The sequence below is a fragment of the Cannabis sativa genome, chromosome 4, assembly GCF_029168945.1.
Source record: "Cannabis sativa cultivar Pink pepper isolate KNU-18-1 chromosome 4, ASM2916894v1, whole genome shotgun sequence".
In the NCBI taxonomy this organism is placed as follows: domain Eukaryota; kingdom Viridiplantae; phylum Streptophyta; class Magnoliopsida; order Rosales; family Cannabaceae; genus Cannabis; species Cannabis sativa.
Window position 1 is genome coordinate 45103632 of NC_083604.1, and position 16542 is coordinate 45120173.

Below are 16542 nucleotides of genomic sequence, written 5' to 3' on the forward strand. Positions count from 1 at the left end.
GAATGGACAAGCAGAATCAACAAACAAGACAGTGGTGGCATCTTTAAAGAAAAGACTAGACAAGGCCAAAGGAAGATGGGCAGACGAACTCCCAGGGGTGTTATGGGCATACAGGACGACGACAAAGACTTCCACCAGGGAAACACCTTTCTCCTTAACCTATGGAATAGAAGCAGTCATTCCCGCGAAGGCAGGGCTCCCAACCACAAGATTTGAACACACAAAAGATGTTGAAAAGTGGCAGAATATGGCTCACATGCTCAATACATTAGATGAAAAAAGAGAACAAGCATTGATAAGGGTCGCAGCGTATCAACATAAAGTAGCGCAACATTTTTACAAGAACATCAGAGTTCGTTAGTACAACATTGGAGATTGGGTTCTAAGGAAAGTTTTCCTAAATATGAGAGAAGTAGGAGCTGGAAAATTAGGTCCGACATGGGAGGGACCTTACAAGATCTTTAGGATGGTCGGACAAATAGCCTACAAACTCCAAGCATCAGATGGACGTGATATAAGCAACAGTTGGAACGTTGTTCACCTAAGACAGTATCATTTCTAAACTTTCGAATTTATTTTCAATTTAAGTTTTAATTTCTATCATATTCTTTCACCTTACTGACATAAGCATCGGAGGATCAACGACAAAGCTGTCGACCGCGCCCTCTGACATTTCAGGATCCAAATACAAACGTTACGAGACCATGGTAATTGACCGTCACGTAAAAAAGTTTCAATCAATTGAATTTTACAAGACTCACTGTCGTTGGCCAAAAGCGAGGTCAACATGTAGTTAGTAGTTTAGGACAAAATAGTAATGTATAAGTTTAGTAGTTTAGAAAGAAAAAAAGTTTAGTATAGTTTATTATAAGCTTAGTATAATTTAGGTAATGTTTATGTGATATCTATGTTTAAGTTTCTTTAAATGTTGATCTAAGTAAATTTTAATTTCAATTCTTAATTTATATATTTATATGTATTTTATAATTAGATTTTTATGTTTATTTTCTTAGGTTTAGGTAAAAATATTATTTATTGAATTTGTTATTATAAAAATGAATTAGTTATTTTTAATTTAGTTTATGTAAAATTATATTATGTGATTTAGTTTTAGTTGATGTATTAATTTTATATGTAAAAAAGTTACTAAAATTATGTTGTTAATATACTTAGTCAAGTTTATGTATTCTCCGTGATATATATCTTTATATATTAAAAGTGCCTATCTAACGGCATTTCTTGGTTTAACATTCTTGGTTTAACAGAATATACTTAAAAATAAAAGAATATTCTGTTAAATTTAACGATTAGGTTTGATCTCCCGTTAAAAAATAAACCCAATAATTAAACCCAAAAAATTAAATAATCTTTTAAATAAATAATCTTTTAAATATTAATAATCTCTTTTTAAATTAAAAAAATCATCTTAGCCACATATCTCTCTAACAAACCTATCTTGGGAGAATATTAATAATTTTTTTGGGCTTAGAGATTGATTGTGTTGGCTTAGAGATTTTTGGGCTTGGGCTTAAAAAAATAATAATAAAAAAAAGATGAAATGGGCTGTAATTAGTATTTACCTTATATGTTTGTGCTTATTTTTAGTTTTATTTTTAATTTTACCACCAAGAGGAGAAGGTTGAAAAATATTAGAATATGAAAATATTATTGGTGCTTATTAGTAATTTGCAAAGAATGTGAAAGTCTATAAATATATAGTTGTGTAGCTATTATTAAATATGAAATGAGATAATAGAACTTTTTTCAATTAGAAGATTAATGTACATTTTACTATTAATAACATACATTATTATAACATAACTATGTTTTACTTACTAAATATACTGATACATATTTTATTTTTATAAAACAAATCGTTCAAATAATTATACTATTTTAATTATTAATTAAAATAAAAAACTAAAATATTAAATAAAACTAACACTACGTGGCTTGGCACGTAACAATCACCTAGTATATATATATATGTGTATTTTTAGTTTGTACGTATTTATATATATATATAAGTTGATAATAGTTGTAAATATTAAAATTTTATTTGAATAGAGTTATATTTGTTAGTTTAATTGAATATGCTAAGTAATAGAATTTTATTTTGATAAAATTAGGTATTATTTAAGTTTTTGAAAATATAAGCTAAGTATATCTTATATATTTTTTTTTTTGCAAAATTTAATTTATTTTTAATGATATTGTAGTGTGTATAGCTAAAAAGTATTATAAAATATCCTTATTACATTTTGAATTAAAATTTTAATTAAAAAATATTCATAAATATTTTTATAGTTTTTTAATTTTAATGTTTGTTGACCTCGCTTTTGGCCAACGACAATGAGTCTTGATTGTAAGCAACAAGTAGTATAAGGTATATGTAATATAATAAAGTAAATAAGGACACAAGAATTTTATAGAGGTTCAGCCCCAAGCAGTTCGATAATAGCCTAATTCTCTTGGTTTGTATTGACTTAAGAACGAGGAATATAATGATCCCTTTCCTTAGAGATCTTACAACGATAACTCTGAATATGAATTCTTAGATAAGTTTTTTCGACCCTTTGCCCAGTGAGAATGAATCACTATTTATAGGGCTATAAGCTTTGAGGGAATAGTTTCCCTCCTGATTACAATTGATATAATTGGAAAGCTTGCCATATCTCTGTGATCTGATCCCAAAATTATAGGGATTTCTTCTATGACTTATGATGTGAAAGTTGAAACTGCTAAGTGTTGGCGTGCTGTTCAGATTGCTCACTGGCCGGTTAAGAAGGCTTTATCTGAGCGAATATATGTGGTGCTCTGTTCGGCATATCTCTTGCGAGCAGGTATATAAAGTTGATTCCACGTGTCACCATCATGTGATGCCACCTCAGAGTGCAAAAATTGGGATAACATTTGCCCCCCAAGCCTGTACGGGACTTCCGAAGTTGGTGTAGACTTCATCCAAGTTGCCCTTGCATTTGAATGGGTGACACGTGTAAGGCGCGTCTGTTCGCGATTCAATGTGTGACTGATCAGGCGTCTCTTTAGTTTTCGGCTAATTAATGTTCTGACTCAATTAATGCCTTGAAACCCAGTTTTCTCTCACCACGTTTGACAGTTACACATGATTATATTTGATTTCCCAATATTTGCTTTTTGAGGGAATCGATGCGTGTAAGGCATTTGAAATGATTGTCTTTTTTCATCTTTCCACCTATAAATAGGGCTAAACATCATTCACAAATTGACTTTTACCAATTTCTCCATTAAACAAACTCAGAGAAAAAAAGGTTTTTACTTCAAGTCTGTCGTGAGATCTTTACCAAAAGCATCCGAGCAGCTTCATTTGGACTGAACTCAGACGTCGAACAGTGAGTAAGTTTTCGATTTCTTTCTCATTTTACTTTGCATGTTTAATTTCTGGGTTTCATACATGTGTTCTTAACTTTTCTGTAGAAGATAGATAGAAAATCTAAGTTTAAAACTTCGCGATTTTCTTTGTAATAATCTGTAAAACTTCACGGTTCATGACGTTGGCCTTTGATTGCACATTGTCTGTCTTTCACCTTGGTTATTCAAAGCTTCGTGAAATTTAGCCCTAAACCTAAAAATTTCAAACTTCTAGGTTTTGACTTATTTTTGAATGTTTTCATTCTTTTAATCTGTTGAGTACTCCTGGTCGGCATATTTACCCATTTATTGTTCGATATCCTGGCCAAAAACTCATCTCGTGTGTTGTCTTTTGTAGGTGAACCCTAGTGAGTTTTGGGAAGCGAACAGCGAATTGACCAGCACCTGCTTCAAATTCTGTACGAGGATCACCCTCATCTCCGTGCTAGTCCGTCCTCTCAAGTGACGGACTTTCCGATTCGAGCTTTGAAGATTGGGAAGTGAGTAGTGAACGCTCTTCTACTCTAGAACCTGAAGTGCAACACCACTATTACTCCGAGCAGATCGCTGGAGAGGGGTACGACTGCTTCATTTGGGAATTGAAGAAAGGTTGGAAGCGTTATCTGCCATCCAAATGGACATACATTGTCCGGCCAGGTGTTGCTGACACTCTACCTATTGGCCATCCTAGTTCGGGGAACTTTGGCATTCCAATTACTTTTCTTGCTGTCTCGGTTGCCGGGCATTCACACCAGTATCCATCTAATAGTAGAATGATGGCTCGAACAAAACAAACGATGCGGAAGGTCAACGCATCTGATCCTCATGTGGCCCAACTCGCCACACTTTTGGAGCACCGAATAGGATCTTCTCGTCCAGGAGGAGGGAGATAACAACGGGGACATCGAGGTCCAAGAGATTGAGGAACAGGATGACGTCCGTCCTGGCAGCCCTTCCGAGGCCGAGGAGGAAGAGGAGGCTGAACCTCCAAACTTTGGAGGATATAATGAGGTTGGGGAGCCGGTGTTTGCAGAGGGTGAAGTCTTAGTCAAGGGAGTAGACTACGTCACCGAGGAGCTTACTGAAGCAGTTCCTCACAGGAGGCAAAGTGCCTTAGGTGCCAGATGGGTGAGTCCTTCGTCCAAGATCACTAAGGCACGCATGTAGGACTTGGACCAGTCTGGCTATCTGGGTGGACTTGAATGTTACGTCCCTGCTTCAAATCACTGAGATACAAACCCGCGGAAGGGGATGTGTGCCTGGTTGGGTGCCCACACAATACAAGGGGCAATGCTGCCTTTACACCCATACTTCAGGAAGGTGGCAGACTACTTTTGCCTTTGTCCGACCCAGTTCACTCCTAAGGCATTAAGTATCTGTCGGCCCTGTTCATCCTTTATGCCATCCAGAAGTGGGGTGTGCCTTCTCCGCACGAGGTCAGTTGGTTTTTAACCTGAAGTCTACCCCCAAACAAAGCATGTCGGGGTACTTCTACTTCTCTCAGCCAGATTTTCAAGTGGCCGACAGGCACTGTGGACAAGATCGTGAGATAGATCAGGAGTTTTGTTGGCGATTATTACTTTGTTGAAGGCATAAACACCACTTATACTCAGTTTCAGTAGATCCTAATATATTACCGTCCACCCCTTACACTGGCTCTTAGGGACAGAGCTCAGAGGATTTCTCAGCTGTCGGCTGTTGCTCGGAATATCACCTTCTTGACCTTGGAGGCCAACTTTGTGGAATACAGGCTTTATCCAGCAGACTTTATACCTCAGCCTGTGAAGGGGAGGAAGAAGAAGTCCAGTGCTGGCCGGGCTGAGGGAGTTGAGCAGGAGAAGGAGCTCATTCAACTTAAGCGTGAGGCTAAGTTGAAGGGAGGTGCAGGGGCCAAGCAGCATGCTCAGGAGTATTCTGAGCAAGAGAAGGAGCTCATTCAACTTAAGCGCGAGGCTAAGTTGAAGGGAGGAACCTGAGCTAAACAACATGCTTAAGAATATTCTGAGCAAAAAGATGAGGCTGAGGAAGAGAAGGAAAGGTCGCTTAAAAGGAAGAAGACTCTTCCGACCGGGCACAGTCCCATCAAACTTGCAATCCAGATCAGGGAGCCCATCCTTCCTTCTCGACCATCCACCCTTGTAGAAGGAAAGGGGAAAGACGTCTTGGAGGAGCAAGAACACTCGTCGAATGACGATGCCCCTTCAGTACTTGTTCGGGCAAATGCCCTTGCCAAAGTGTAGGGTACTCCATCTTGTTTTTAACCTTCTTAATTATCATGTCTTCATACTTCTTATGCTTTTTTCTGACTATGTGACTTTTTTTCCGTGTAGAAATGTCTCAAAAAATGCTCGAGGCCCTGAAGAAGAGAGTGGGAGGAAGCTCGGGCTTATCTCCCCCGACCAAGAAGTCCAAGGGTGGTGAGACGACCCCGTCCAGAGAGAAGACACCAGCCGAGATGGTCATTGATCTTTTCGAGGAACAAATTGTTGTAGACCCTCCCATCTCAAAAATGACTAAGTCTAAGGATTCTCGAGGAGGTAGCTCGGACAGACCAGAGCAGGTGAAAGGCAGATCAGAGCTGGCCAAAAGCGGGTCTTAACAGATTAAGGCCCCTGCTCCACCTCCAATATTGCACCCAGTGACCAAAAGAGGCAAAGAAATGCTCACTCACTATGTGACTCGGTCGGTCCCTGAGGTGAACAAGCAGCTGGCTAGGGGGGCAACGACCTTTCTCTGGAGCTGGTGGTGGGAGGAGTCCTGAAAAAGCTTTTGAGGGTAAGTCTTTTCTGACAGTTTCTTTTTTTGTCCTTCTTCAATTAGTTTAGATTTTAATGTTTTTCCCTGTACAGACCGGTTTGAAGATGGCTTATGCTTATTCCCGAGCTAAGTCGGCTGCTGCTAAGAACGTTGCCATTTCCAACACAATGCGGACGGAAGTGGACTTGGCCAAGAAGGACGCCGAGGAGGCCATGATTCAACTTGGGGCTGTCCGGATAGCTGGGAGAAGTCAATATGAAACTTCTTGCTGCTAAGAACAAGGTGGCCGAACTGACCAAGGATCTACAAGCCATGCCATCCACCGAACAACTTGAAGCTGATATTGCTTATTTATCCAAGGAAGTGACCAGCCTTCAAGAAGAAAGAGAGGTTCTCCGAACTCTTTTCCGCAAGTTGAAAGAAAGAAGAAAGCCAAGGAGGAGGAGCTTAGAGCCGAGGTTGAGAAGTATAAGTCAGAGGCTGGGAAGGAGAAATCCAAAGTGGAGAGGCTCGGAGGGAAAGTGAATGCCTTAGAGACAGCTGGTCTTGAGATTTTTTATGACTTCTGGAAGGCCAATCCCAAGGAAAATTTTGATTACTTGAGTAATTCCAAAGACATGTTTCTCGACTACTGCGCTGCTCAGGCGGCCTACGGGGAATCCGAGGCGACCACTTCCACCTCTCCCACTGATCAAAGTGTTGAAGTGCCTCCTGCTCAGAAAAATGATCCTCTAGCTCCAACTGACCTAGTTGACCCGTACAAAGAGCCTGGGACTCCAGCTATTTGAATGCTTCCTTTTTCTATCCTTTTTTTTTATTTGTTCGGCCATAAGGCCTTTTTTAAGACAAAGTGACCGAATAAGCGGTCTTTAAACTTGGAATATATTTTTCATTTTTCGGACCACTAGCTGATTGGGCAGCCTTTAATCCCGGGTTTGCGTGCTTTTATTATCCTTAATGAATTTCATTATCTGTTTATAATCATCGTGCAATTGTGTTTGTTTTATTTTTTTACTAAATGCTTTGTATAGGTATAGGTGCCCCACAAGTGACCGAGCAGACTTATAACTCTTGGTCACTTTTTATTTATTTTTACAAGTGTACTTTCTTGTCTGTTCAGGGTTTTGGGTTCGACCAAACCTTTTGTATGCACTGGATGGTAAATTAATTTCATGCTAATGGATTCAACTCAATTTGAATTTTAAAATCAACATCTTTATTCATTTATTGATCGAAAATATGTCTGTTACCATAGTAACTTACAACAAAGCTATTATGCTGATTTGATATGATCTTTAGCTTAATCATGAAATAAAATAAATTGCAGAAATTTAAAAATTGTACTTTCAATGGTGGTCATCCGACCTGAGTACTTGAAGATTTTATTCAAACCTTTGGTCGTGGTCCGCCCAGAAGGCCATTTTCTTAAAAGCAAATGTTCTTTTATTTCATACTTGATATGGTCATCTAACCTGGTAATTATATTGGTAGTATTTTCTTAAATGTTCCCCATTCCAGTACCTTGGTACCAGAACGAGTTGCATTTTTTTATCATACTTGCCCAACTTGTACGCTCCTGACTCTATAACTTTGACCACCTGATATGGTCCTTCCCAATTAGGTCCAAGCACACCTGACGTACTGTCTTTAATGTTTAAAAATACTCTTCTTAGGACCATATCTCCCACAAAAAATTTCCAAGCTTTCACTTATTTGTTGAAATACCGAGCTACTTTCTGCTGATGGGCTATCAGTTTTAAGTTTGTTGTGGTTCACTTCTCTTCAATTTTATCAAGTGATTCTGCAAGGAGTACATGATTGGCCTCTTGGCTATATTTTAATCTTTTGTGGGATGGTGGTTCCATATGCCATGGCAAATGGAGTCTGTCCGGTTGCCATTTTCTTAGTTGTTCGTTACGACCATAGAACTTCAAGAAGTTCCTCCGGCCAGTTTCCTTTTGCATCCTCAAGTCTCTTCTTTAAGGTATCCTTCAATGGCTTGTTGACTGCTTCAACTTGACCATTTGCTTGGGGATGTGCCACTGCTGAGTAACTTTGGATGATATCATGGTTTGTACAAAAATCAGTAAAGGACTGGTTGTCAAACTGTTTACCGTTGTCCAAGACTATTTTGTATGGCAATCCGATCCAACAAATTATGTTCTTCACAATGAAGTCTTCACTTTTTTGGACGTGATGGTTGCTAATGGCTCGGCTTCTGTCCACTTAGTGAAGTAATCAACCGCGACCATTGCATACTGCACGCCACCTTTGCCCTTGGGTAATTGTCCGATCAGGTCGATTCCCCAAATGGCGAAAGGCCAAGGACTTTGCATCTGAGTTAACTCGTTGGGCGGTGCTCGAGGTATCTTCAAAAATCTCTAGCATTTATCACATTTTTTAACATAGGCCTTGGAATCTTCAATCATCGTTGGTCAGAAATAACCTTGCCTTAGAATTTTCTTAGATAAACTCTGCCCGGGAGCATGGTTACCACAAAATCCATCGTGCACTTTAGATAAAAGTCGTGCAGCTTCTTCTTGTGTGACACACCTAAGCAATGGCATGGAGAATCCTCGTTTATACATAACTCCCTCTACTATGATGTACCGTGCAACCTTCCTTCTCATTTTTTGAGCTTCATTTCTATTATCTGGGAGTTCCCCAATGTTGAGGTAGGTGGCTATTGGCGTCATCCAGTTTGGGGATGTATCAATCATTTCAATCTCCTCCATGCCAGTGATGCTAGGTTCTTCAAGAAATTGAATATGAATTAGATTAGCTCTATTATTTACATTGATGCTCGTAAGTCGAGCTAATGCATTAGCGGTCGTGTTTTCTTCCCTTGGAATTTGTCTGAGAGCATAGCTTTTGAACTGTGCGAGTAGATCGTGTATTTTGCTCAAATACGCTATCATCTTCTCCCCTCGAGCTTAGTATTCTCCGGATACATGATTTATCACCAGCTGTGAATCACTGTAGATCTCAATGTGCTCGGCCTTCATTTCCCGGGCTAGTTTTAGACCGGCGATTAGAGCTTCATATTCGGCCTTTTTATTGGATGCCTTAAATCCAAATTTGACTACAGGGGCAGGTGTTGCCCCCAGGTGTTACAAGTGCGATTCCTGCACCGGATAGTTGATCTGTAGCCGACCTGTCCACATGTAGTTTCCAAGTCGGCTTGTCTTAATTGTTACTTGGTTGGGGTATTTGTTCTGGCTCGGGATAGTTTTCTGGAACGCTCTCTTCTTTACCTGTACATTCAACTACAAAATCCGCTAAAGCCTGACCTTTAATTGCTATTTGGGGTTGAAAGATAATCTCATACTGACCCAACTCTACCGCCCACTTGAGTAACCGTCTAGAGGAGTCCAGTTTTTGCAATATCTGGCGCAGTGGTTGGTTAGTGTATACCCGAACAGGATGAGCTTGAAAATAGGGCCTTAACTTTCTTGTTGCTAGAATCAGGCAGTAAGTGAGCTTTTCTATCAGCGGATATCGGCCTTCAGCCTCAATGAGTCTTTTACTGATGTAATAGACCGGGTGTTGGATGTTGTTTTCCTCTCTAATCAGTACGACACTTACAACATTCTCCGTGACAGCCAGGTATATCCCAAGTTCTTCTCCGTCCAGAGGTTTGGAGAGTACAAGAGGTTTTGCGAGTTGCATTTTTAGCTCTTGAAAAGCTTTTTCACATTCCTCCATCCACTCAAATTGTTTATTTCCTCGCATGATGTTGAAGAACATAACACAATTGTCTGTTGATTTTGAAACAAATCTGCTGAGTGCAGCAATCCGACCAGTCAAACTTTGAACTTCCTTGGTTCTTGTTGGCGATTTCATATCCAGGAGGGCTTGAATCTTCTTTAGATTGGCTTCAATTCCTCAGGCGTTGACGATGAAGCCTAGAAATTTACCTGAGCTAACTCCAAAGGAGCACTTTAGGGGATTGAGTTTCATGTTGTACTTCCTGAGGACTTTGAAGCATTCGTCCAGATCATCTATATGGCCCCTAGCATTCCTGGATTTGACGAGCATGTCATCCACGTACACTTCCATGTTTCGACCGATCTGGTCTTTAAACATCTTGTTTACCAATCTTTGGTATGTAGCTCCAGCATTTTTAAGACCAAATGGCATGACCTTATAGCAATACAGACCCATATCTGTTCAGAAACTTGTATGTTCTTGGTCTAGTGGATGCATTTTGATTTGATTGTACCCCGAATAGGCGTCCATGAAGCTTAATATTTCGTGCCCTACTGTTGCATCTACAAGCCGATCTATTCTTGGAAGTGAAAAACAGTCTTTAGGGCACACCTTGTTGAGATCGGTAAAATCAATACAAACTTGCCATTTCTTGTTCGGCTTTGGTACTAATACGGGATTAGCAACCCAAGCCGGGTAGAAAGCTTCAATTATGAAATTGTTGTTACGTAGCTTCTCTACCTCTTCTTTCAGAGCTAGGGCTCGCTCCTTGTCCAACGGTCTTCGTTTTTGTTGAATAGGCCAGAAATTTGGATCAATATTTAGGACATGTGAAATTATAGAAGGATCGATTCTGACCATATCCTCATGCGACCAGGCAAAAATGTCTAGGTTTGCTCTTAGAAATTTTATCAATGCTGATTTTACTTCGAGCAACAAACCTTTTCCAATCGTAAGCTTTCTGGTCAGAATATTTGGGTCGATTTCACTATCTTCTAGTTCTTCCACTGGTCCAACGTTATTGTTTGGATCCCCAAGTAGAGGATCCACATCTTCATCCCCGCTTTGGGCGGTTCCCTATTTGGAAATATTTTTCCCCTTGTCCGAACTCTGGCTAGAGGATACTTCCTTTTTAGCCTTGGTTAGGGCAAGGTTGTAACATTCCCAAGCAGCTTGTTGATTTCCTCTCAGGCACCCCACCCCATTCTTTGTTGGAAACTTAAGGCACGAATGGAATATCGACGTAACAGCCTTTAAGTCATATAAAGATGGTCGGCCTAACATGACATTAAATGCTGATGGAACGTCGAACACTAAAAATTGTGCCATTATAGTTATGCTCCTCGAAGCTTGCCCAACACTGAGGGGTAGGCAAATTTTCCCTAGAGGTGCAATACTTTGGCCGGAGAAACCATACACGGGCTGGAGATAGGGGTTAAGTCTTTGAGTTAGAGCCCTATCTTTTCATACGGTGTTTTGAATAAGATGTTCGTAGAGGCTCCATTATCTATCATGGTTCGGGCCACCATCTTGTTGGCTATCTGGACTTCCACGACCAACGGGTCGTTGTGCAGGAAACTAATCTTGATAGCATCTTCATCACTAAATGTTATGGAAGGCTCCTTTGCCCGTGGTATTTTCAGTTTCCTTTCTTCGACGGCCAGAACTACTTCTTCTTGCTCATGCTGTACTATTCGGGCATACCTTTCCCAGGCTTTGCCTGAATCTCCAGCTATGTGCGAACCTCCAATAATGACTTGCAGGTGTCCATTTACTGGTGGTGGTAGTAAATCTTGGTTGTTATTGCCCCTTTGATTTTGATCGACCTTGACATATTTTTGCACATACGGATTATTTTCTTTTTATCAGAAATTCAATTTCCCGCTTCAAGTTATTGCATTCGTTGGTGTCATGGCCATAATCTCCATGAAAACGGCAAAACTTGGTCATGTATCTCTTGCTCACATCTTTTTTCATGGGTGTGGGCTTCTTGTACGAAGCTAATGATTGAGTAGCCGTGTAAATAGTTTCTATATCTTCTGTCAGGACAGAAAAAGCAGTAAACTTGGTAGGATTCTCCTTGGAAGTCTGTTCGGTTTTGCCATTAAACTTTCTATTTTTCCCATTTCCTTTCCTATTGTTGTTATTTAACCGTTTACCACCCGAGCTTAAACTGTTAGGGTACTGGGGGAGCTAGACAGATGTTCCAACAGAGGGAACTTTTGGCTGGCTAGGTTTTTGCTCAACCTCTGCTCGCTGAATGGCTTCTTCAAGCTTAATAAAACCATCCGCACGATCAAGGAAGTCACTCATAGAATCTATTAGCCCATTCTTCCTGATGTCCTTCCAAAGTTCTCCAAGAACTTCAATTCCCCCCAGTATCGCGGACAATTTTCTGTCTTCGATCGCCCGTGCAACCTTAGTTGCTTCCGTCATGAATCTGCTGATGTAGGCTCGGAGAGGTTCTCCTGGTCTTTGCTTCACTTCGATCAGGTCTTCTAAGTGCAGTGGAAGTTGGCGAGAAGAGGATAATTGTGCATGGAATTCTGATGAGAAAGCCTTCCATGAGTTGAACCTTCCGGGCGCCAACTTGAAATACCATTGTTGGGCGGCTTCTGAGAGAGTGGAAGGAAAAACTCTGCAACATACATCTCCTCGTGCTCCTTGCAGGTCCATTTGCATTTCAAAATACTTGAGATGGGATAAGGTATCTTCCTTCCTAGTATACATCTTCCAGGTTGGCATCTTGAACTTGTGAGGCAATTATAAGACATTAATCTCTAGGGAGAAGGGGGATCCACGTGCTCGGTCCAACTCAAGGTCATTTTTTTTCTGACCGGCCAGGTCGTGGAACATACTTTTTAGCTCATCTAACTGTGCCTGCACGGCTGGATTAACATGTTCAGCCTCTTGGCCGACTAGAGTTACGTCAACATCTCATTGAGCGAGATTTTGAGCACAAGCCCCGAGCTGAACGACTGGCGCGTCATGTTGCTCGTCTAACCCTCTCCTTCTGTTCAGATCATCTCTGAGATCATGAACCATTCCCAATCGATTAAATATAGAAACACCCGGGTGTCTCTGTGATTAGTTGGTTTGGCCAATCAACTGGTCGGAACCATTTACTTGTGCAGAGTTATTAGGTGTGACTTCTCCTGATCAATTTTTAGATAGAGTCTGCCCGCCTACCGCTTGGCCCACAGGTGGAACCTATGACCAGGGATTGGACGGCTGACCATTTAGAGTTTGAGAGGTGTTCACAACAGGATCTTCGTCTGTCTCACCCAGAGGAATGACGGTTGCAGGTTGTTGATTGGTTGCCTGATAGGCTTTTTGTATTAACACGGTGGCCTGTCTGCTTCGGTCGTCAATGGCTGCTTGTTGAGCCCTTAACATTTCCATCTCTTTATCTCTCCATTCAGCGAACGTGCGCCTTTGCTCTTCAAATGCGAGATTCACTGCAGCACGGAGTTCTTCCTAATCATGATGTAAGGTGTTGGTATGACCCAGCATGATTCCCAGAGCATCACAGAGGTTCTAGATCTCTGTGTCATCTCCAATGGTTGTTCAAACATTTGTTACGGGCGGAACGACAATGTTAGGAATGCCCTGATTGGCTGCTGAACTGGTATTTCCAATCTCTTGCACACCAGGCACGATTCCAGTTACAGGAGTCATCACACTGTGACCTACAGTTGATGGTTGTTCAAGATTCGTGGTTGGTGGAACCCTTGCGTTCTTTGGATTCCGCAGTGTAGGATCCACCACCTGTGGATTTGCCGGATCAACCATGCCTCTACGAGTCTGTACCACCATTGTACTTATGATTAGATTTGAAATAAAGAGCGATCCTTTGATTCTGCTCTCAATGAAAGCACCAAAATATTGACCTCGCTTTTGGCCTACGATAGTGAGTCTTGATTGTAAGCGACAAGTAGTATAAGGTATATGTAATATAATAAAGTAAATAAGGACACAAGAATTTTATAGAGGTTCAGCCACGAGCAGTTCGGTAATAGCCTAATCCTCTTGGTTTGTATTGACTTAAGAACAAGAAATATAATGATCCCTTTCCTTAAAGCTCTTACAACAATATCTCTGTATATGAATTCTTAGATAAGTTTTTTCGACCCTTTGCCCAATGAGAATGAATCACTATTTATAGGGCTATAAGCTTTGAGGGAAGAGTTTCCCTTCTGATTACAATTGATATAATTGGAAAGATTGCATATTAAATACAGAATATACTAATCAAGGGATTCAGACAGCCTGCCATATCTCTATGATCTGATCCCAAAATTATAGGGATTTCTTCTGTGACTCACGATGCGAAAGCTGAAACTGCTAAGTGTTGGCGTGCTGTTCGAATTGCTCACTGCCCGGTTAAGAAGGCTTCGTCCGAGTGAATATATATGGTGCTTTGTTCGGCATATCTCTTGCGAGCAGGTATATAAAGTTGATTCCACGTGTCACTATCGTGTGATGCCACGTTAGAGTGTAAAAATTAGGATAACAATGTTAATATTTAATTTGTTACTAGGAAAAATATATGTAATGTGTAATTTACTAGCTTAGGTAAAGAAAATTTTTAGTGTAAGTTTAATAGTTTAGGAAAAAAAGTTTAATATAGTTTATTGTAATTTTAGTATAGTTTAGGTAATGTTTAATTTTAAATTTTATTTTTACAAAGTTTATTTGATATTGAAATAATTAAAATTTTTTGAATTTTTTGTGTTCATGGGTTTGCAATATGGTAGGTTACTCCTTACAAGACTTACATACTTATTTATTAATAATTTATCTAGAATGTGCAGGTATATTGTTAAGTCTTTCTTTAGAGCAATACTAGATGATATTTGAAGTTGAGATCTTAGAATTTAAACAGTATATTTTATTTTGTTAACACTTTTGTGTTTTATAGTTGATGATGATAGAATTGGGAATTGAGTATAAAATTGTGTAAGCTTAAACTAGTACGATATATATTGTAATTATATTTATGTTATTAACAAATTTTTATGCATGCTCAAGTTGTTTCACGATTATAACAATTATGATACGATATTAATTGTGTGACGAAAAAATTAAAATTAACAAAAAATTAATAAAAATTTAAGATTATTAAAATTTAAAATAATACAAAAATATGAGTTATTATACTATAGGTCACATCTTAAAACCGTCGCCTATAATACTATAGGACAGGGTTTAAATATTGGGTTTTGTGCCCTAAATAAAATCTATTTTAATATAATCATATTTACTAATTAATAAAGATCAGAAATTGCATTTTATGTTGCATGGTTCACATAATTTATTTCATGATTATGTTTAATGTATAAATTCTATTAAGTCCAAAACATATGTATAGAAATATATATATTTGTTCATGATTATAGTGTCGTCAGCACAGTGGAATATAATCATATGATTATAAGGTATACTTACACATTGGATAAGTGTTATGTCCTTTCCAGAGCATTGGCAAAGTTTATCAGTATTAGATATATGGAGTATACATTGGAAGGGACCGATATTGATCTTAGACAAGATATCATAAACTTACCGTTATATCTTTCTAAGTCAATATCAAATTTAGACAACATTATACACCACCACCATTGGAGTTTAATTTTATGAACATGGACTAAAAAGTACATATACACCATATTTATAGCACTCTAAAAAAATGCTATAAGTTATTTTCTATTGGGGTTTTTACAAAAATACTATATTTTAAGTAAAAGTTTACAATTTTACAATCACACGAATTTTTTTACAAAAACACTATCTTTTTATAAAACCGCCGTAAAACAATAAAACTAAACAATTAAAAATAACAGTGGAACAACTAAAAAATAACTGTTGGAATAACAGTGAAAATTTAGACAGTACAGTATAAAAATAAAAAAGAAAAAAGAAAGTAAAAAAATTCAGTGTAGTGTAAAAACTCCTTTTCTATATGGGATTATGCTTGATCTATAGATTTTAAAATTAAAATATGCTTTCATTTATTATAAAAAGGAGATTCATACACAAGTGTTTAACATTTACAATAGGTATGCTCTATTGACAAAATGATGAGGAATAGGACTAATTTTTCCTAATGAACTTTATTTCCGTTTCTCCAGTTTTGTTCTGGTGAACATACTGGAAAGGGGTTAGTTTCGTTTATTATTCTATCAAGAACACTTATGCATTTTGTACTATCTTGGTGTTGGTATTTTCATAATATAGATGTAGATGCTTTAATTTGAACCCAACTTAATACATTCTCATATGGAAAATACTCACTTTGTTGCTACTAATTCGGCATTGCTAAGGGAGGTTTTGATGAAATAAGAATATTGGGCATTAGAACTGGAAATTATTTCATGTGTCTTCGTCTTGAATTTATTTACTATTTGTTACCGAAGGAAACCACTCTTAGGTACCTCCCAGTCCCCTCCTTGCTAGAGTAATTACCATTTTTCATGTTTTGTTGCACTTAATTCGTTTTCAATTTTATTTTTTTTTAGTGTTTTTGGTCAGTTTGTTTGATTGTTTCTTTCTATTTGTAGGATGCATGCTTTTGCAGAGATTTTTAACCCTTGGATAGCTGGAGTGGATAATTTGGAGTATCAAAAATTTGACTCCTATACTTGGGTGTTCAGGTGTTGTCTTTACTTGGAGAGAGGCGGCTCTATA

At 38.7% G+C, this 16542-nt stretch overlaps 1 protein-coding gene across 1 annotated transcript; it reads right to left on the bottom strand.

The window, feature by feature from the left end:
• Positions 1–12048: 12048 nt before the first annotated feature.
• LOC115713537 (uncharacterized) lies at positions 12049–12585 on the bottom strand. The gene has a single exon (XM_030642018.2). The coding sequence runs from the start codon at positions 12583–12585 to the stop codon at positions 12049–12051; it is 537 nt and encodes a 178-aa protein (XP_030497878.2).
• Between the last annotated feature and the right edge of the window lie 3957 nt (positions 12586–16542).

Bases quoted from the DNA above. Each gene is read 5' to 3' on its own strand.
- LOC115713537 (XM_030642018.2), bottom strand. From the start codon at position 12,585: ATGTATACTAGGAAGGAAGATACCTTATCCCATCTCAAGTATTTTGAA.